General features: G+C 48.3%; 1 protein-coding gene and 1 non-coding gene across 3 annotated transcripts; one reads left to right on the top strand and one right to left on the bottom strand.

The window, feature by feature from the left end:
• Positions 1-647: 647 nt before the first annotated feature.
• TUBB6 (tubulin beta 6 class V) lies at positions 648-17,025 on the bottom strand. Of its 2 annotated transcripts, XM_032293422.1 has the most exons (4): positions 16,739-17,025; positions 16,292-16,400; positions 13,894-14,004; positions 648-2,163 (listed from the first exon to the last, which is right to left on the bottom strand). In XM_032293422.1, the coding sequence occupies exons 1-4, from the start codon at positions 16,793-16,795 to the stop codon at positions 1,100-1,102; spliced, it is 1,341 nt and encodes a 446-aa protein (XP_032149313.1). In that variant the 5' UTR covers positions 16,796-17,025; the 3' UTR covers positions 648-1,099. The 2 variants fall into 2 exon arrangements, with proteins under 2 accessions (XP_032149313.1, XP_032149314.1); XM_032293423.1 differs by lacking the exon at positions 13,894-14,004 and having other exon boundaries at positions 650-2,163; positions 16,739-16,898.
• A 4,140-nt stretch (positions 17,026-21,165) lies between these two features.
• Positions 21,166-21,272, top strand: LOC116561641. The gene has a single exon (XR_004273535.1). It is a non-coding gene; the product is annotated as a U6 spliceosomal RNA (small nuclear RNA).
• The last annotated feature ends 1,112 nt before the right edge of the window (positions 21,273-22,384 follow it).

The raw sequence follows: 22,384 nt of genomic DNA, 5'->3' as shown, positions 1-22,384 counted from the left end.
GCCTGCCTACATGGGAGGCAGAGCAGTAGGGCACATGACTGGCACATGATGCTTCCAACTGCTGATGACACGCTATGCTCATTCTTGTGGCTGGAGTAAGTCCCGTGTTCACAGCTTCAGGAGCGCAGGAAGAAGTAAAGCAGAAATGCTGTGAACAGTGGGGTCTGTACTAGGCAGTAATGAAGCTACTGCCTGTGCCCGTCGTTTGTCTTTGGAAACTCCAAATACATGGCCATCAAGTGTGATGGGTCACAGCAGAAAATGGTCCATCCCTCTACACAGGGCTGGCTGCTGGTGCCCCAGCTCCTGCCCAGCACCCCTGGCTTTGTCTGGAGGCCCAAAGGCCTTTCCTGTGGCTCCTTTGGCCAAGTTAGGGAACCCTAGCCCAGGATCTGACTTGGGAAAATGCAAGATTCTATGGGAGTCTAAAAGGTGGCTGTGGATGGGAAGAGGGGCTTTTGTTTGTGCTGCATTGCTTTTCAGCTATGCACAGTTTTGGCTGCCCCCTTAACACCTCCATTTAAAGATCTGTTTGCTCTGTTGTTTTAGTAAACTGGAGGAGGGAAGGAGTTCACCCCAGGGAGACCAGTGACCAGAGCAGCCATTGTAATCATACAAAGTAACTTATGTATGCACATGGCTAGAGAGATGAAGACACACATTTAGTATTTTATTATGACTCAATTATTTCAAAGTCCCATACTGCATATTCAAATAAGGCAACACGGCACAGCTTCAGGCTTCATCACAAAGGATGAAAATGACTGTTTCTAACTCCCCTGCTAATTCTCAGACATGCTTGAACACTTAATGAAAGGTGAAGTTTATTTTGTGGCCCCTCAGTTCTCTTTCAAGTCCTCTAGTAGAAAGTCTCCATAGTATTATCTTCTGACTGGGTAGAACGCACAATTCTCTGCTGTTTTAAAGTATTGTCTTTGTTCCAGATGACTGATTATGTGACTTGGCTTTATTTGTGAGGGACCAACACCAACACACCTAGGCTAGTGCACCATTCAGGGCCATGGGGTAGAAGGCACCAGGGTTCAAGAAGGAACTTGCCTATTGTAGGATCTGAGCTGGGGCGGCTCCTCTATTCCACCTATCCATCCATCTCCTCTTCTTCATCCTCAAAAGCTTCCTCCCCATCATTGATGGTGGCATCCTGGTACTGCTGGTACTCAGACACCAGGTCGTTCATGTTGCTCTCCGCCTCGGTGAACTCCATCTCGTCCATGCCCTCACCCGTGAACCAGTGCAGGAAGGCCTTGCGCCTGAACATGGCTGAGAACTGCTCGGAGATGCGCTTGAACAGCTCCTGGATGGCCGTGCTGTTGCCGATGAACGTTGAGGCCATCTTCAGGCCGCGGGGTGGGATGTCGCACACGGCTACCTTCACGTTGTTGGGGATCCACTCCACGAAGTAGCTGCTGTTCTTACTCTGGATGGCCAGCATCTGCTCGTCCACCTCCTTCATGGACATGGGGCCGCGGAACACGGTGGCCACGGTCAGGTAGCGGCCATGGCGGGGGTCGCAGGCGGCCATCATGTTCCTGGCGTCGAACATCTGCTGGGTGAGCTCTGGCACGGTCAGGGCCCGGTACTGCTGGCTGCCGCGGCTAGTGAGCGGCGCGAAGCCGGGCATGAAGAAGTGCAGGCGTGGGAAGGGCACCATGTTCACCGCTAGCTTGCGCAGGTCGGCGTTGAGCTGGCCCGGGAAGCGCAGCGAGGTGGTGACCCCGCTCATGGTGGCCGACACTAGGTGGTTGAGGTCCCCGTAGGTGGGCGTGGTCAGCTTGAGGGTGCGGAAGCAGATGTCGTAGAGCGCCTCGTTGTCGATGCAGTAGGTCTCATCGGTATTCTCCACCAGCTGGTGCACCGACAGCGTGGCATTGTAGGGCTCCACCACCGTGTCCGACACCTTGGGCGAGGGCATGACGCTGAAGGTGTTCATGATGCGGTCCGGGAACTCCTCGCGAATCTTGCTGATAAGGAGCGTGCCCATGCCCGAGCCCGTGCCGCCGCCCAGCGAGTGCGTAAGCTGGAAGCCCTGCAGGCAGTCGCAGTGCTCGCACTCCTTCCGCACCACATCCAGCACCGCGTCCACCAGCTCCGCGCCCTCTGTGTAGTGCCCCTTCGCCCAGTTGTTCCCTGCGCCCGTCTGGCCTGCAACAGAACAAGAGAGTCCCCTGCTGTTTAAACAGGAAGGGGCTGTACCATCACCATGCTTGTTAAATGGTCACCGACAAGGAGAGCCTGAAGATTCCATGATGTACGGTTAGCCAAAGGGAGGGGCCGGGGAAACAGGCACCCACCAAGGCGCTGCTGAGCAGATACACTGGCACGTTTTTAGGCAAGTCAAAGTAGCTACTAATCAATTTAAAGATGTATATGCATTTTGGCCTGGTTGTTCCACGTTAAATAGGTAATTCTCGCACATGGTAGAATTCAAAGGCAACAAAAGATACATTACAAAACTTAACGGGCCAGGTACGGTGGCTCATGCCTGTAATTACAGCACTTGGGAAGGCGGAGGCAGTAGATCACCTGAGGTCAGGAGTTAAGAGACCAGCCTGCGCAACATGGCAAAACCCTGTCTCTACTGAAAATACAAAAATTAGCTGGGCGTGGTGGCAGGTGCCTGTAGTCCCAGCTACTTGGGAGGCTAAGGTAGGAGAATTGCCTGAACCTGGGAGGCAGAGGTTGCAGTGAGCCAAGATTGCGCCATTGAACTCCAGCCTGAGCAATAAGAGTGAGACTCATCTCAAAAAAAAAAACAACAAAAAACTGACTTCTCTCTTTTGGGCTTTCTGAATTTTGTACTATGTATAAGTATTTTCTTTGCAAAACTGACACTTTTTCATGTTAGTGGAGCCCCTCATTCATCATCCAGAACTGCTGTTGCAAAGTGTTTGCAGAACTATTTATTCTGTACCTGTAATTGAATAGTAAGCACAGGATTAATTCCTGCCCTCAAATTGTTTCCAGGCCAGTTGAGAAAAGGAGCTTAATATGCCTGAAAGATTTCTGTATTCTATCCAGATTTCAAGTAACTAAAAAGAGACCTAGTGGCTGGGCATGGTGGCTCACGCCTGTATTCCCAGCACTTCGGGAGGCTGAGGCAGGCAGATCACAAGGTCAGGAGTTCGAGACTAGCCTGAGCAACATGGCAAAACCCTGTCTCTACTAGAAATACAAAAATTAGCTGGGCGTGGTGGCACACACTTGTAATCCCAGCTACATGGGAGGCTGAGGCAGGAGAATCGCTTGATCCCTGGAGGCAGAGGTTGCAGTGAGCCAAGATTATGTCATTGCACTCCAGCCTGGGCAACAGAGCGAAACCCTATCTCAAAAAATAAAATAAAGGACCTAGTCTGTTTTCTGCATAATGGTGCATTTCGCCAGACAAGCTTATGTATATCTTACTTTACCTAGAAAAAAATTGAATCTGAAAGATTGGCTCTTAAATTTAAAATCCTGTTTTTCATTGTATCTCATTTTAAAATTGAATATTTCACTAGCAAAAGCATTTTTTCCCAACTGTAAAAATTATACAGGTCTGTGTGTACCTATGAACAGATGCACTTAAAGAGGAGTGGGAGGAAATAATTTTCATTTTTGCTTTTCTGGGCACTGCAACTTTCACACAATGCAATGGCTTTCACTCACTCTGTCACCCAGGCTAGCATACACTGTCACCACCTTAGCTTACTGCAGCCTTGAACTCCTAGGCTTAAGTGATTCTCCCACTTCAGCCTCTTGAGTAGCAGGGACTACAGGAACGTACCACTACACCTGGCTAATGAACATCTGAAAAAACTAGATGCTAGATACTTCTCATTCATTTTAAAGTTAACATCTATTTTTTCATAAATCAAATAGTTGCAAATAATATAACTTTAATTTCTGAGAACAGTATAATCACCTTAAAGAACTTATATCATTCTGTTAAATGTATTGATAGAATATATTTAAAAATCAGAAGGTTCGGTGGCTCACCCCTGTAATCCCAGCACTTTGGGATGCCAAGGCGGGCGGATCACAAGGTCAGGAGTTCAAGACCAGCCTGGCCAACATGGTGAAATCCCATGTCTGCTAAAAATATAAAAATGAGCCGGGTGTGGTGGCAGGTGCCTGTAATCCCAGCTACTTGGGAAGCTGAGGCAGGAGAATCACTTGAAACCAGAAGGTGGAGTTTGCAGTGAGCCAAGATCATGCCATTGCACTCCAGCCTGGGGGAAAAGAGACCCTCTGTCAAAAAAAAAAAAAAAAAAAACGACAGCAGGACACAGCCCAACTGTCTACATACTCAGTTATCTCCCTACGGAATAAAACCTCAGGGGCCACCAGTAGAAGGGATGAGGGCTTTCCCTTTCTGCGCTGTATACACAATCTATGTGTACTGTTTGAAAAAAGTGTGTACAAGCAGTTTGCTTTAACTTTGATTTGAAAACATAAAACCCTTTTTTTTCTGTTTGTTTTGTTTTTTTTCTTTAAGGCCAGCTATGGTAGCTCACACCTGTAATCCTAGCACAGGAGGGTGAAGTGGGAGGATTGCTTGAGACCAGGAATTTGAGGCTGCAGTGGGCTATGATCATACCACTGCACTCCAGCCTGGGTGACAGGGCGAGACCCCATCTCAAACAAACAAACAAAACCAGATATTTAAATAAGAAATACTGAAGTTTCCAGTGAGCAGAACCGGCCAGCCGAAACTGACTACAGCGGGCCTTTGCACTGGTCTGCAGTACCAGCCACCCCAGATATCTGTTTCAGCCCCACTGAGAAGTCAGCTCAGCCTTTCTCTTCTGTTGTCTTTGCCCCATTTGGCAGTCCAAAGCCCAATGCCACTGGCAGGACAGGCCCTGTGGCTCTGCAGAGGGGCCAGCTAGGCAGATGCCTGCTGTGTGCCAGCAGCACATCTGTGGCCCGGCCACTTCAGCCCTCTCAGATGGCCGTCTCCTCGTGTTGTTCACAGCCCTAGACAGCATCTAGAATGTGACTGTTCTCTTATGAACAAGGATTCTCTTTCTTCCTGCCCAGCTGTGTTGCACAGTGATACCTAGCTGTCTTCTCTTAGCAGATGAGAAAATGGTCACTGTCCTTCCTAAGCCTGCACCAACTTCTCCCCACCCCTTCCCCACCCAGCCCAGCAGGCAGCACCTGGCAGGACTACAATGCAGGCATTGGGAGGAAGAGGCTCGGGGCTGGTCCACACTCGGGGCTAGAACTGTCACATTTTACAAAGGAAAGACTCAGGGCAACTGTCAAAATAGCCGAGGACCTAATTCATTAAAATATCAGAAACCGAGGCCAGGCGCGGTGGCTCAAGCCTGTAATCCCAGCACTTTGGGAGGCCGAGGCGGGTGGATCACGAGGTCAAGAGATCGAGACCATCCTGGTCAACATGGTGAAACCCCGTCTCTACTAAAAATACAAAAAATTAGCTGGGCATGGTGGCGCGTGCCTGTAATTTCAGCTACTAAGGAGGCTAAGGCAGGAGAATTGCCTGAACCCAGGAGGCGGAGGTTGTGGTGAGCCGAGATCGTGCCATTGCACTCCTGCCTGGGTAACAAGAGCGAAGCTCCGTCAAAAAAAAAAAAAAATATATCAGAAACCAACAGCTGAAAATAGTTAAGTGGTTTTTGGCAAACATAGAACCCCAATCAATCAGACTTGAGCTAGCTGTGAGTAGATGGAGATGCTAAACTTGACTACCTCGACAGCTCACACCATTTACCCAGCTTCCTCCGTATTTACAGTATGATTAGCCATGAAGTGTTCTGTGCTCTTGAAGAAAGTAGGAAGCTGGTGAATTGTGAAAAATATTTTGCCACTGTCTCATAGCAACAGACGTTCCGGTTAAATATTTGGGAGTCAAGAGCTGAATGTCTTCTGTACTGATACGGTGTGATGTTAGTCAGTGACGCCAGACAGTTAGCACGAGGCTGCCAACTCTAAGCTTTGCCAGTAGGGCTGCAACAGGTCCCCAGGGTTTTCTCAGAGTTCCCCCTCTGGTTTTGAGCTCACACTGGGTGATGGAGTAAGTGTCAAGGGTCTGTGCATTCCCTGCCCCATCTTCTAGCCCTGAATCTGGAAGAAAAAGTTAGCAATGTAGAAAGAGACTGGAAGAATGTTTAACTTTCTGGTGCTTCATTCTTTTCCCACAAAACTTTCCAACAATCGAATAGGCACTCCTGCTATACAACCAGCAATTCATTAAGGAAAAGTTTTTATTTTTTTTGAGACAGGGTCTTGCTCTGTCGCCCAGGCTGGAGTGCAGTGGTGCAAACACGGCTCACTGCAGCCTCAACCTCCCAGCTCAAGCGATCCTCCCATCTCAGCCTCCTGAATAGCTGGGACCCCAGGTGCATACCACCACGCCTAGCTAATTAAAAAAATTTTTTTTGTACATAGGCGGTCTCATTATGTTGCCAGGCTGGCTTCAAACTCCTGGGCTCAAGTGATCCACTTGCCTCAGCCTCCCAAAGTGTTGGGATTACAGGCATGAGCCACTGTGCCCAACTGGGAAGCTTTCTTTTCTTCCTTTTTTTTTTTTTTTTTTTTTTTGACAGGGTCTTGCTCTGTCACCCAGGTACAGTGGCTCAATCTTGGCTCACTGCAACTCTGCCTCTCGGGTTCCAGCGATTCTCCTGCCTCAGCCTCCTGAGCTGGGATTTAATTGGAATTTTAACAAGTTGACACTATTTTTAGTTAAGAATTGGGAATTGTTTAAATGAATATGCTTATTTTATTGAAATAATATATTTGTTGGGCTGGGCACAGTGACTCACGCCTGTAATCCCAGCACTTTGGGAAGCCAAGGCAGGTGGATCCACCAGTTCAGGAGTTTGAGACCAGCCTGGCCAACATGGTGAAATCCTGTCTCTACTAAAAATACAAAAATTAGCTGGCCATGGTGGCATGCACCTGTAATCCCAGCTACTCAAGAGGCTGAGGATTACAGGTGCCTGCCATCATGCCCAGCTATGTTTTGTGTTTTTAGTAGAGACAGGGTTTCACCATGTTGGCCAGGGTGGTCTCGAACTCCTGATCTCAGGTGATCTGCCCATCTGGGCATCCCAAAGTGTCGGGATTACAGGTAACTTTCACTTTTGAAAGAATACACTACTAATGTAAGTTTGTGTTTCCTAAATCATTTCAAACTCTATTTGAAAATGGAATGACACTGGTTTATTGTAATTTACCAACTCTAACTGAAACAATATTGTATAAAGCCAGTGAGGATGGATCATCTCCAGTTCACAGACAATCCTGCCTCTTTTACTGGAGAACAACTCAAAAACTATTTAGCTAAACAATATAGAATGTTCATACATTCTGGATACTTCTCTTCTCCATAACAAATATATTATTATTATAATATGTATTTTTTGACATGGAGTCTCACTGTCGCCCAGGCTTGAGTGTAGTGGCACTATCACGGCTCACTGCAACCTCCGCCTCCCAGGTTCAAGTCATTCTCCTGCCTCAGCCACTTGAGTAGCTGGGATCATAGGCGAATGCCACCATGCCCAGCTAATTTTTTGTATTTTTAGTAGGGGTTTTGCCATGTTGGTCAGGCTGGTCTCGAACTCCTGACCTCGTGATCCGCCTGCCTTGGCCTCCCCAAGTGGTGGGATTATGGGCATGAGCCACCGTGTCCGGCCTAACAAATATGTTATCTTAACAAAACAAGCATATTCATTTAAACAATTCACAATTCTTAACTAAAAAGAGTGTCAACTTGTTAAAATTCCAATTAAAGGCATATCATGTCAGAACAACCTGTTGAAAACTTAAAACATTCTGAATCAAAAATAGGGTTGCATGTCAGATGAAGCAAAGATACAAGAAGCAATTTTGGGAAAGCTTTTAAACACCAAAGGTCATTTCTAACATTTTTGAAAGCTTACAGGGACAATTAGTTAACTAAATGAGTACCATAGGTCTGTCATAATTTGTTAATCTTCGTGATCCCAATTATCAACAGCTAGACAGAACTTACACTCTCCCAAATGTTCGATTCAAATAAACCAAAGAAAACCTACACAATTGCTGAAGTGGCGGCTATGACAAACTAGCTTCTCACCACTTCACAGTTTGTGATGCACTCATTTCATAAAGGTCAGTTCATGGCTTTGACTCTCTCTAAGACCTGGCCAGGTCCCGACTGCACTGTGCTGGCAGCTGGTGGGTAAGGCCACCTCAAGGTGCCCATCCAGACTGGATGGCTCCCTCAGTTGCTGCCAAGACTGGGGCAGATTGGGCTTGGGCCAGACAGCCATGACCTGCCGTAAACCTTCTCCATGAAAGCTGCCTTTTTCGTGACCACACCTTTTAGAAAACTGACATCTTTCTTTTGACAGAGTTAAGGCATGCAAGAGCATATGAAAAATAATATCATGAATCTCTACACACCTACCACCCATTTAAGAACTAAAACTGACCACGGGTACATGAAGCCCTGTGTAACAAGTCTGACTGTGAACATACTAAACCATGTAGAATTGGATACTTTTTTTTTCCTATTTTCTCTCAAAAAGCAGTAATGGGCGTGGTGTGAGTTTCGGCTAAACACCCTGCCCATGGGAACAGTGCAGCAAGCACTGAGATGCATTTTAATGTCCTGTCTTCTGGCTCCTCTATGTGCGGGTCCTGGTATATGTGTGCAGGTTTCTCTTTTTCACAATGACAATTTATGTCAGCATAGAAAGCCAAATTCAGAGCAGTTCTTACATTTTTTATAAAGCCCTGAGTCTCTCATAAAATAAGCATTCAGTTGCTACATTTCTTTGAAAAGTTTAATTTCAGGCAAAAGTGCAGCAAAAACTGTATTTTCACGCCTGGCTAATTTTGTGTTTTTAGTAGAATAGGGTTTTACTGCTGGTGGCATTAATTCAATTGGAAGTGTGTAAAAAGGGCTTGTATCTCCTCACTCTTTGACCCAGTAATTTTGCTTTTTGAGAATCTATTCTGAAGTCAAAGTCAGGAATATACAAATTTAAGAAGATGTTCAATATTCCTTTGGTTTTTTTTGTTGTTGTTGTTTGTTTTTTGAGACGGAGTCTCTCTCTATTGCCAGGCTGGAGTGCAATGGCACGATCTTGGCTCACTGCAACCTCCGCCTCCTGGGTTCAAGCACTTCTCCTGCCTCAGCCTCCTAAGTAGCTGGGACTTCAGGCATGCGCTACCATGCCCAGCTAATTTTTGTATTTTTAGTACAGATGGGTTTTCACCATGTTGGCCAGGATGGTCTCAATCTCTTGACCTCATGATCTGCCGCCTTGTCCTCCCAAAGTGCTGAGATTACAGGCATGAGTCACCGCACCTGGCCTCAATATTCCTTTTATGAGCAAAAGTTGGCTAGGTGTGGTGGCTCACGCCTGTAATCCCAGCACTTTGGGAGGCCAAGGCACACGGATCACCTGAAGTTGGGAGTCTGAGACCAGCCTGACCAACAGGTAGAAACCCTGTTCTACTAAAAATACAAAAGTAGCCAGGCGTGGTGGTACATTCCTGAAATCCCAGCTACTCAGGAGGCTGAGGCAGGAGAATTGCTGGAACCCAGGAGGCGGAGGGTGCGGTGAGCCGAGATCGCACCATTGCACTCCAGCCTGGGCAACAAGAGCAAAACTCCGTCTCAAAAAAAAAGAGCAAAAAGTTGGAAAGAAACAGCTTCCTGATTATTGGCCATTATAAAGTTACATAAAGAATTGTACATTATGGAGCTATTGAAAATTATGTATTTTAGAAACTAAACAGTAATATGAAATATGGTTTATAATATAATGTTCAATGGAAAAAGATATAAATGATACCATGATTACAACTAATGAAAGTCAGTAAATAGAAAGAAACAAATGTGAAAAAAATACCTCAGTGCTAACAATGATTATACTAACATGAAGAGCGTATGAAATTTTTTTTTAACTCTAGCTTTAAACTTTTTAAGAATGTGATTATATTAGTTTTTGCTGAAAAATAAAAGCAAAGCAAAGTAAAAATCAGAAAGAAATAAATACAAGTCATTCAGGATGGCAGGGAGAGCTCCCTTTTAAATATGTTAAAAGGTTATATTCCCCTTCATGAGACAATGTCAGCTGTGTCACCTGCTGTGCTTCCTTTTTTGGATTTAGTTGCCAGAAACTCAGAGCTAAAATTAATTCTCAGCTACAGCTGAGCTCACAGTTGACCCTATGTTGTAAACTGCTACGTTTATGCCTGTCTTTTACTGCCGTTTCATATCCTTCTTTGAAGAAGGTATATATTTTACTTAAGTAAAACTTTAAGATCTTCTTTATCTATAAAATTCACAGATGTGCTTGAAATGTTTCCGTATCTCAGGAAGCACTCCTGCAGGGGGAGGCAGGTGGCGAGGGAGGCGGGCTTTCACTATGTGGCCTTTTCCAGCTGCGCACCGTGTGCACACATTGCCTATCTAAGAGGTGTGATTTCTAGAAGGTGTATTGGTTAGAAATACATGAATTGTGTCTGGTAAAGCTTGCTGAGACTATGGCAGACTCAGGCAACTGTAATTCTGACTCAAGATATCTTAGCAGTCCACTCAGATTCTTACCAAAAATCCACTGAACCTCAAGGGGAAACGACTGGGCAGAATTCTACAAGGAAGTGGGGTGATAGGGCCATTTCTTCCTGCAGATTCTTACATGGGTCTACGACACCGAAATGCTTGGAGGTCCTTCATTTCAGACCATAAAGTGAAGACATTCAGAGAAGGGAACTGATGCCACCAACGGGCAGAGCTAGGGTCAGCTGCTCAGTTTCCCTCTCCTGGTGTGGTGCTCTGTCTTCCTGGCTATGTTAACTCTGTGACCTGGGAATGTGGTCCAGAAAGAAACTGTGGCTGCTGAGTCTATACCTACTGAGTAAGTGAGTTGTTCAGTGCTGATCTGTATAAAATGGGGTGGTCCTTTTTCCTTCCTCACAATACAGAGTATTAATGTTATCCAAGTCAGGTCCACTACAGTGCTCACAGAGCAGTCCTTCCAAATTGAAGGATGACACACCATGTGGTGGTGGTAAGGGCAAGAGGGGCGTGCGAATGGATTCAGCTGTTCTGGAGGCCAATCTGCAACCTCCATATGTGAGCATTTCTGCAGAACAGATTCCTTGAACTGGAACTCTTGGATGGAAATTATTGATTTGCTCAATCTGTTAAAAGTAGTTTTCTGAACAGCTGTTATTTTCCCAAACACTTTCACCAACACTAGCTCTTAGCAGCTTCTAAAATACTGGCCAATCTGGTGGGAGAAAAAATATTTTGTTTTAATTGCCTCTCACCTCTAGTCACCAGGACATTTTGTCCCCAGGTATTTCTAGCTTTTATTACAATTGTGAATAGGATGTGTTCCCCCATGTATCTTATAACTGATTATTGCTTTTAAGGTGATTCTTCTGTTCCAGTTTGCCTGGGACCCTGACAGTTTTAGCACTCAAAGTCTCACATCCTGGGGAACACCTCCTCCCAGTTCCAGGCTAATCAGAAGGATTGGTCGCCTGAGAGCAAAACTATGAATTTCTGAATACTTTTATCTTGTGTCTGGCTGCCTTACTGAAGTCTTGTAAGTTCTAGTCATTTTTCAGCTGACAGCCTATCTGGAAACTCCAAGAGAATAATTTCATCTACAAATAACAGTTTTGTCTTTTCCTTTACAAGATTTGCATCTTTTCCTTCTCTGGCTTTTGTGCACTGGCTAAAGCCTTCAGAACATGGAATAATTATAGAGAAAATGGACATTTGCTTCTTATACCTAATTCTGCTGGGAACACTTCTAATGTTTCACCAGGCAGTATAATGTTGCCATGGGTTTCTGGTAGATAATCTGTAAATAAAGGAAGTTTCTTTCTACTTCCAACTTACAAAGAAATTTTTTGTCTTCTGCAAATCAGGAACACATCCAAAACTTTATCTTTTTTAAAAAAAATTGTTTCCTGGCCTGGCGTAGTGGCTCACGCCTGTAATCCTAGTACTATGGAAGGCCAAGTAGGGTGGATCATGAGGTCAAGAGATTCAGACCATCCTGGCCAACATGGTGAAACCCCATCTCTATTAAAAATTCAAAAATTAGCCAAGTGTAGTGGCAAACGTCTGTAGACCTCGCTACTTGGGAGACTGAGGCAGGAGAATCGCTTGAACCCCAGAGGCAGAAGTTGTAGTGAGCCAAGATTGCGCCACTGCACTCCAGCCTGGAGACAGAGTGAGACTCTGTCAAAAAGAAGAAAAATTGTTTCCTGCTGGGAGTCAGAAAAAAAAAAAAACACTTTTGGGGGCATCTATTAAAATGTTGTCTTTAATCTATTAGTAGGCTTCTTAATGTTGAACCATCCTTGCATTCCTGGGATGTTGCTAATATTTATCAAACACTGATTTTGTACTAGACATTCTAAGTATTTATTTAATCCTCACATCTCACTAAAAGGTAGACAGTCCCACTTACAATGAGGAAATTAAGTCACAAATAAATTAAATAAGTCTCAGTCCACCTAGTGAGTGGCAGGGCCAAGATTTAAACCCAGGGAGTATGGCAGCACAGCCAGACTCCTAACCATTACACTATCTGCTTCTCAGTCTTACTTGGTCACAATGTGCTATTAATATTTTTTAAAAACACAACTGCATTTGATATTCTAAATATTTTATTTTGGATTTTTGCATCTATATTTTTAAGTGAGTTTGATATAGAGCTTTCACGTGTATGTTCTAGCAGAAGCTACCCTAGCCTCATTGGAAATGTTGGAAGTTTCCCATTATTTTTTCTCTGGAATGGTTTAGATAATGGGATAGCCTGTTACCCTCAATTAAACTATCTCTTCCTGGTTGGTGCTTTTTGAGAAAGGGGTTGGAATGTAGATTTTTCATGATGTATTTGATGCCTACATTGTAGTGCCTTTAAGCTAGAATCAGCCTTCAAATGCTGACATTTTCTTGGAAAACACTGCCTTTCCCAGGTATTGGAAATACGTTTGGTTGGGTGAGGTTTTTTTTTTTTTGCAATAATGTAAATAGATATGTGGTCTCCAGCAATAAAACAGTCACGTGGGAAACTTCCAAATCTGCCACCTATCTTGTAGGTTCTACTTGATAACACTAATGGTACCACTTCATTTAATTTTATATAATTTTCTTTAGAAGTCTGCAGAAAGATCGGTTTTACCATCATTTTTTAGGTGGAAGAAGCAAGGAAAAAAGGATTTACCTAATTCTGATAAAACCAATATAGGAACCAAAAACAAAAGGCAAAATAACTTTATAATGACAGGGAGAAAAAAACTGATGTCTAAAATTGTTTCTTGGTTTTTGCTTGTTAATCAAGAACTATCAGTAGAAGAATTTCATTTAGAGATACAGAGGTCGTTTCCTACCAAAAAAGTCAAGATTTAGCCGGGCGCGGTGGCTCAAGCCTGTAATCCCAGCACTTTGGGAGGCTGAGGCGGGTGGATCACGAGGTCAAGAGATCGAGACCATCCTGGTCAACATGGTGAAACCCCGTCTCTACTAAAAATACAAAAAATTAGCTGGGCATGGTGGCGCGTGCCTGTAATCCCAGCTACTCAGGAGGCTGAGGCAGGAGAATTGCCTGAACCCGGGAGGCGGAGGTTGCGGTGAGCCGAGATCGCGCCATTGCACTCCAGCCTGGGTAACAAGAGCGAAACTCCGTCTCAGAAAAAAAAAAAAAAAAAAAAAGGAAAAAAAAAGTCAAGATTTTAAAAAAACTGTTCCCTGTGATGAACCCAGCTGGGGGCGGGAGGGGTGGGGCTGGGGACTGCTGATTTCCATTCACAGTTTTTGTATGACCCGTGATGCTTTAAACCTGGCATATAAACTGATTTTTTTTTTTTTTTAAAGAAGAACGTCAGAAAGATGGAACGTACCGAAGATGAAGTTGTCAGGCCGGAAAAGCTGCCCAAAAGGCCCGGAGCGCACGCTGTCCATGGTGCCTGGCTCTAAGTCCACCAGGGCGGCCCTGGGCACATATTTCTGAGCTAGAGGAGAAAAGAGCCACCCACAAGAGTTACTTTCAGGTTTCTGAAATAATGGACTTTCCCCTTTCAAGTTCCACCAGTTATAGCTGCTTGGGATGGATCAACCAGGGTCTTTTCAGAGAGGGTACAGGCACTTTCTTAGAATCACAGAATTGGCTGGGCACACTGGCTCAAGCCTGTAATCTCGGCATTTTGGGAAGCCGAGGTGGGCAGACTGCTTGAGCCCAGGAGTTCAAGATCAGTCTGGGCAAGAGAGCAAAGCCCTATTTCTGGGAAAAAAAAAAAAAAATTAGCTAAGGTGGTGTGCACCTCTAGTCCCAGCTACTCTGGAAGCTGAGGTGGGAGGATCACCTGAACCCAGGAGGTCAAGGCTGCAGTGAGCCATGGCTGTGCAACTGCACTCCAGCCTGGGGCTACAGAGTGATACCCTGTCTCTTAAAAAAAAAAAAAAAATCCCAGAACCAACACTGGAATGAAGAACCAGCCCAGGCATGATCTGGCAGAGGAAGTTCCAGGAAGCAGCAAGATGAGAAATCAAGTCCACTAACTTCCTGCCTACTGTATTTTCCAGCTCACCCTGATACCTCTTTCCTGTTAGGAAGTTTTATGATTTTAGCACCATGGAAATAAACTATTTATTACAGCAAATTGCCAGGTTTGGATGAAATTCCCCACTTTGTGACACCTCCCCCACGCATACACATACCTGTGCCCATGTGCAATCTGAGCACCTTGTTACTGGGAGCACTCCACTGGCTCTGTTTCCCCAGAGTCATTCTCATTTTGAGTCAGAGTGTTCTTGTGTGTCATTTTCATGCCAACTGGGCTAGAACTCGTTCCCAATGAGGACAAGGTTAATATGATTCCAAATAGGACCCACTCATCAACTCCTGTCCTGCAGTGCACATGCCCAGATCGAAAATGGATGTACCAGGTTGGATGCAGTGGCTCATGCCTGTAATCCCAGCACTTCGGGAGCCTGAGGCAGGTGGATCACCTGAGGCCAGGAGTTCAAGACCAGCCTGGCCAACATAGCAAAACCCTGTCTCTACTAAAAATACAAAAAAAAAAAAAAAAAAACAAAATGAATGTATCCAAGCTGGGCCGAGGGGTTACCAGGAAGTGCAGTGTATACTGGAATTGTCCTTAATGTCCTCTAGAAATTTAATCTTCCATTACTTGATGTTCCCAGCCTTTTGTCATTGTTGCTTAAATGAATAAAACCTAGTGATTCATGCATACTGCACTTCCCAGCTCTTGTGTGGACAAGCAGAAAGTGTCTCCAAAGTGGAGCCTCCAATAAACCAAAAGTATATCTCCCAGGAGATATCGCATGTGTGTGCAAGGGTAGCACCTGCCACTTTCTGGGAGTTCTATGTTTTTGCTTTTTGTTGTTTTGTGAAGGACATGCACTGCTTTTATAATAAAAATTATTGAATTAATGTATAAGTGTAGTCCCAATATATATATGTAGATATTCAGGACAGGAATGATATTATTTCTAAACTTGGATAAATCATAGCCTGGAAATTTTACCAAACTCCACTAGTTGCTCAGAACTGCCTGCAGTTTCAACTTCCAGGGAGGTCTGCAAGGGACCACAAAAGTACTTAAGACAGCGTTTTTCAAACTTTTAGCCAAGAATCCCCAATAAGAAATTTTAAACTGGAAAAAATTTTAAACTGGAAAAAAAAAAAAGCTTTATTTTTCTCAGAAAACGCTCTGATTTATTATAACAGGGTCTCTCTCTGTCACCCAGGCTGGAGTGCAGTGGCACGATCACAGCTCACTGCAGCCTCGATCTTCTGCGCTCAAGCTCTCAGTAACTGGGACTACAGGTGCGCGCCACCAAGCCCGGCTAATTTAAAAATTGTTGTAGAGGAGGCGGTGGCAGCGGGGGGGGGGGGGTGTCTCCTATGCTACCCAGGCTGATCTCGAACTCCTGAGCCCAAATGATCCTCCCGTCCCGGCCTCCCAGGACTTTGGGATTACAGCGTGAGCCACCGAGCCCAGCTAGACAGAGAAGGCTGGGCAGGAACTGCTGCGTTGATTTCAGAACACTAACGGGTGGTCCCGTTCAAGCGCTCAGACTTCGGGATAGGCCAAATCCAGCTGTTTGAATAAACTGACAGCGGATTTCCCGCCCCGGAGGAGCGAAGGGAGTGGCCCGGCATCCTGCTACATCCCGGGAGAACTTTTCCCGAAGCAAACTCGCCGCCCGCGAAGGCCGTGCCCGAGCGTCCACGCGGGTCCCGGCCGGGCAGGGCGCGGCGGCCTCGCTACTCACAGGATGACTCATTGTAGTAGACGTTGATTCTCTCCAGTTGCAGCGCCGAGTCTCCCACGTAGCCTCCGGCCGGGTCGATACCGTGCTCATCGCTGATCACTTCCCAAAACTTGGGCAGGGCAAGGCGGGGAAACAGACGCTCAGAACCCGGAGCCCGGGGCGTCCCCACCCGCGCCCACCCCGGGCTCCCGGGCGGCCGAATTCCAGGCGCGCCTGAGCCGCCAGCGGCCGCTCCCAGCTGGGATGGGGGTGGGGAGCGAGGGGTACAGGGTCCCCGGCCGGCCACGCCCTGGGTGCTCCCTCCCTGCCGCCCGCGCGGGTCCGCATCCGGCTCGGAGGACCCAGGGCGCCGGAGCGGGTGCGCGCCCCGACAGGGGCTCGCGCCAGGAGACCCGGGGACCGCCAGCCGACCACCCGCGGGGAAACCCAGTGCGGCGCCCGGCCCACCTTGGTGCCGATCTGGTTCCCACACTGGCCCGCCTGGATGTGCACGATCTCCCTCATCGCGGGCGCGGCTCTGCGCTGGGCACTGGCTCTGTGGATGAAGGCAGCGACTGCGGCCGGCCCCCAGCGCCCAGGGACCGACCCTCCACGCCCCCGCCCCCGTCCCGCCGCCCGCCAATGGCCGTGAGCCCCGCCCCGCCGCCCCCGCTCGACGCCGCTGCCAGGTCAGGAGCAGCCGAGGGAGGACTTGCGGGCGCGCCAGTCGGGGGACACTTGCTTGGAGCCGGGCGGAAAAGGACGATCCCCGGGCGGACGGGGAGGAGACAGGAAGGACCGCGGCGCCTGCCCACACCGCCGTTTTGCTGCCCCTCGCGGTGCCCTGCCCGAGGGAGACGCGAGTCGGGCCAGGGCGTCGGGGCGGCGGAGCCGACATGGCCCGCGAGGACTCAGCGCCGCTGCGGGGAGCCCTGTAGCCGCCCGTGCTGAGTCCAGCCTAGCGGAGAGACGGCCGTGGAGCGCGGCGGTGGAGCTTTTCGGGGTCTCTGACCTCTGCCCTCCAGCCGCACCCAGGGCACACGTGCTTAGGGCCTCCCAGTCCTGCTGTTTCCGTCTCCGGAGATACAGGGGCCCTTCCGCACTGACTACCCCCACCCCTTTGAAACGGGGTTTAGCTGAAGTGACTACAGGCCTGGATCCGAAAATGAACACCCCCTGCGCCGGGTCTACGCAGCCTCTCCCTCGCGCATTAGCGAAGAAATGCCCTTCGGTCTGGGAGGGCGCGCAAGAGTCCCTCTTCCTGGCCAGTTTTGTGTGGTGGAAGGGAATGACCGCCGATGCCCGGTCGGGTGACTTGGATTTTAATTTTGGCTGTTTTCTGTTAGCTCTGCGCTTCAGCGGACTCCACTGTTAACGGAAGTTGTTGTCCTGGGGGACCCCCAAGAGCGTTTCAGCCTCCAAAGTGCCGGATTTTCTGGCCTATGCAGTCAGAATGTGCGTGCGTCAGGGCTTTTACGGGAGTTTCCTCGCGTGAACGCTTCAGGCTGGGACCTCAGTGGTATCCTCTGCGTTCCCTCCCAGGCCTGTGGAAACGCCCCACGGGAGGAAGAGACGATGTTCTGTAATTTGCACTGGCAGTTTCTTTTTAGATAGATGAAAACTTTGGGAAAATCCTAATTGTGTGTGTGCATGTTTGTGTTTGGGAGTGGAGAACTTTTAAAAGTTTTTCTTCTGGAGTTTTGCAAATGTTTCCAAATGGCGGATTTTTTTTTTTTTTTTAAACCTTAGGTCCCCCGCCTTCCCACTGCTCTCTTCACCCCAGTGCTGCTCCTCGGCCTCCTTGTGGGTCCCCACACCTCTCTACACAGGCGTGTGGCTGTGATGAGAAGGCCACAGCCCAGCCCCTGAGCTCCGCTTTCAAACTTTGAGCCTGAGATTACCCAGTCACCTTCTCCTGAGGCCTCAAACACCCCTGTTTAGGCTGTTTGCCTCCATTGCTTAATTCCTGACTCCAACGAATGCTAGTTAACCCATCTAGTGTGGGGAGCCCGAGCGGAGAGCCTGTGCATCCCTGGAACAGCCCTTCCTCCACCTTTGGTCTCTGTAAGAAATCAGCCATCGGCGGCGCGCTGTAGCGCTGTAATCCCAGCACTTTGGGAGGCCGAGGCAGGCAGATCACGAGGTCAGGAGTTCGAGACCAGCCTTTCCAACCTGGTGAAACTCCGTCTCTACTAAAAATACACAAATTAGCCGGGTGTGGTGACAGGTGCCTGTAATCCCGGCTACTCAGGAGGCTGAGGCAGGAGAATTGCTTGAACCCGCGAGGTGGAGATTGCAGTGAGCCAAGATTGCGCCACTGTACTCCAGCCTGGGTGACAGATTGAGACTCCATCTGGGGGTGGGGGGGGGGGGGGTGGGGGAACGAAAAAGAAAAAAAAGAAATGCAGCTATCAAGTGGTTTAAAAGAAAGTGTCTAGTTTAGAAGTTTTGGTCCTTTGCTGAAATAGCCACCCATCAGTGCTAGTCTTTGGTCTGGAATTTAAGTCCAAGGGTCTGATTGAGCCAGAAAGCAGGTGTCAGCGTGGCTTCAGGAAGTCTGTTGTCACTTGGATTTGACAAGGGAGAAGCCGATCTGCTGGTTTCTGGGCCCCTGCTTGCTCTGCGCTGTCTGTGGGGATTGGGGCCCGCGGAATGGACTTTGGAGAAACGCTGTGCTGGAGGAGTGAGGAGACTGGGAGGAAACCTTCCCCTGCAAAGCTTGTCTCCCTTCCTTCTCATCAGAGGCCGGCCCCGCAGGACACAAGAGATTCCCTGAGGAATGAACCAAGGCCTCCCCGGCTGGTGGGGACAGTTCTGTTGTGCAAAACATGACTTCACGTTTCTTTCCCAAAATGGCTCCTAGTCTCTCTGCAGCCTTGGCCTCTCTTTGAACCCCAGCCCTGACTTCCCTGGTGTGTGTGGTCACCCCCTGCTGGGAGCTGGCAGGTGAAGCCCTGACCCTGTCAGCCTGGCCTGGGGCTTTCCAGGCTCTGGGCCTCCTGCCTTCCGGTTCCATGGCCCTCACTCTCCTTGGGTGAGGCTGTTTGTGATGTAGTGTGTCCAAATGCACACAAGTCACAAACCAAACTTTAAAAAGGCGTAGAGGACACATTCTCTTAAAAAATACACTGTGGTATCTGGAAAGCCATGTTCCAGTTTAGAATCCTTGGGCTAGGCTGGGCACAGTGGTTCATGTCTATAATCCTAAAACGTTGAGAAGCTGACGGAGGATTGCTTGAGCCCAGTACTTGGAGACCAGCCTGGGCAATATAATGAGGCCTCTGTCTCTACAAAAAATTAAACAATTAGCCAGGCGTGGCGGTACATGCCTGTAATCCCAACTACTCCAGAGGCTGAGATGGGAGGATTGATTGCTTGATCCAAGGAGGCGGAGGTTGCAGTCAGTTATGATCGTTGCCACTGCACTCCAGCTGGGGTAACAGAGTGAGACCCTGTCTTAAAAAAAAAGAAAAGAAAAAGAAATTGGTAGAATTCTTGGACTCCTCGTTGATTGGCCTCAGGGCATGGCAGTGGGGGCTGGTCTCTGTCTGCAGTCCTCACTTTCAACAGCTGCCTTTCGGCCCACCTCCCATTCTGTCCCACACAGGGACGGGTCTCCTGTACATGCCTGTGGGCACGTCAGTCCTCCCCCACCCACAGCCATCCCAGGCCATCCTGCAGGAGGAAGGGGCCCTAGAAGGAGGTTTGGGGAGGTATGGGCAGGGATTCCTGGGGTCTGAGGGCTGAGTGCCATCTAGGAGCTGTGGGCACATGCCCGTGGCCCCCGTACTTCCTATGGGGGCAGGCAGGGGGTAGGCCAAGGACAGGGCCCCTCCTCTGGGTTGAAGGCAGTGATGGAGTTCACGACCTTGGTGCTTTGAGCGAGCTCAGTTACCCAGACACTCCTGTCTGCCCACTTTCCTCTTTGTCTTGCTGTCTCATCTGTGCCTTTGATCACAGTGTTGCTTCTCAGAACACCTGCTTCTGTTTCATGCTTGTGTAGTGAGGATTCCAGGCTCACTGCCCAGGTTTGAGCGCTGGTGCTTACACACGCTTGGAACATGGGACATGGGTGACGGGTGTTTCTTCTTCGCCCGCCCTTTTCTGGGCTGCACGGAGGAAGAAGACAGGAGGGTCTCATCCTCTCCAAATGCTGAGAAGTCCCTGGGGAAGGGGACCCAGGGAGCTGATCGGGCTCTTGAACTAGGCTGATGCCTTTAACTAGGGTAGTGTTATTTTCAACTAAACCCCTAAATTTGGAAAAATGAATGACATCAGACCCTGGTATTTTTATATGATGTTCCTTTTGGTGGATAGAAGATGGAGTTTCTTCAGAAAGAACTGGACGTTCCACCTGCCATGTGTGCAGGGAGAGGCAGAGGCCAGGACAGGAAGTGGAGAGTGGGAGGGTGCTGGGGAGGCTGGGAAGGCCGGGGTGCCCTGGTGTTGCCCTGTCTCTGGGCCCTGGGTATTACCATGACTTCAAGGACTAGAACACACTTGCTACTTCCCACTGCCTTGCTGGGGAGAGCAGCCTGTGGCTCTCAGTGGCAAGCCAGGCGAGGCAGGCATCACTTCTGAGTTAGGCTGGCGTTAAACTCTCCTGCTATCTGGTGCCTTCAGTGAAGTGTTGTCACAATTTACTCTCTGCAGGTTCTCCTGGAAAGGGCAGCCACAGTCCTCTTGATCTGGCAAGTGGGGACTGGGGCCAGTGTAGATGGGTGGATGAATGTAACCTTCCCTGACCCATGGTAGTCTGAGCGGTCTTGGTTACAAATGGGGGAGTCAACGTTTATAAAGGGTGGCCTGGGGACCTGCCAAACACCAGACTGTGTTAGCACAGTTGAGTTAAATGTATTTTCTTGGGTTCCGATTCTTTTGAAAAATAATATTTCGTGCTTGCTTTGGCAGCATGTATACTAGAATTGGAATGATACAGAGAAGATTAGCATGGCCCTGCGGGGAGGGTGACATGCAAATTCATGAAGCATTTCATATAAAAAAATTTTCTTTTGAGACACATTTTCACTCTGTTGCTTAGACTGGAGTGCAGTGGTGCAATCTTGGCTCACTGAAACCTTCACCTCCTGGGTTCAAGCAATTCTCTTGCCTCAGCCTCCTGAATAGCTGGGATTACAGGCGGGTACATCACCATTCCCGGCTAATTTTTGTATTTTTAGTAGAGGTAGGGTTTCACCATGTCGGCCAGGCTGGTCTTGAACCCCTGACCTTAGGTTATCCGCCTGCCTCAGCCTCCCAAAGTGCTGGGATTCCAGGCGTGAGCCATTGTGCCTGGCCTAAATTTTTTTTTAAAAAAGGAAAAATAATATTTCACACAGAGTATTTAAAAAAGTCTGGTCAGCCAGAGAACCATGGCCATAGGCCAAATGGATATGAGAGGAGCCTGTTCCAGAGAGTTCCAGGGAGTGCCTGGGACAGGGACAACCCAGTACAGTACAAGGGGCTCTAGGAAGCTGCAAAGTGGGAGGGTGCCACGGGGAGGCTGGGAAGCCTGGGGTGTCCTGGTGTTGCCCTCTCAGGCTCTCAGGTCAGACTGCCAGAGTGGGCCTCGCTCTAGAGTCTTGTGCTCACTGACGGGCCAGTGGTCCATATGATGGGCTTGATGCACCTTGAGACCCTCATCTGTAACTCGGGATCTCAGAGCACCCAGCGCTGAGGGTGGTGCCTGAATCAGGCAAGCCGGCCCTCGCTGGCGGCCAGCTGTGGACGGCGGGCCCTCCCTACATCTGTAGGGCCCAGGGTGAATGTGCAGATGGGGGCCTGTGTGGCACATGACTGCATTTAAAGTTATGGAATATTGCTGTATGTTTTATTTTTATGCTTTGACAAACATATACTTTTATGTCACTCTGGTAGGCCAGGTTTGAACTGAAAACTTCCTGATGGGTGACTCAGAATTCTCTGCTGATTCGGACCACATTGGAGAGCCCTCAACCTGATCGTCTTATCTTTAGCAACTCCCCTTTGCACCACGGGGCCCTGTTTGAACACAGTGGATACCTGGCTATATATGTCCAAGCGGTTACCCTCCCTGAGCTGCTGGGGGCACTCATGCTGGGGTGAGGCCTGCTGCAGGGAGGCCAGTGGGGCTCA

Source organism: Sapajus apella, unplaced genomic scaffold (assembly GCF_009761245.1).
Source record: "Sapajus apella isolate SASKATOON/1434 unplaced genomic scaffold, GSC_monkey_1.0 scaffold29, whole genome shotgun sequence".
NCBI lineage: Eukaryota > Metazoa > Chordata > Mammalia > Primates > Cebidae > Sapajus > Sapajus apella.
The sequence above is the reverse complement of the archived record's forward strand: the minus strand, read 5'-3'. Positions and strand labels throughout refer to the sequence as shown.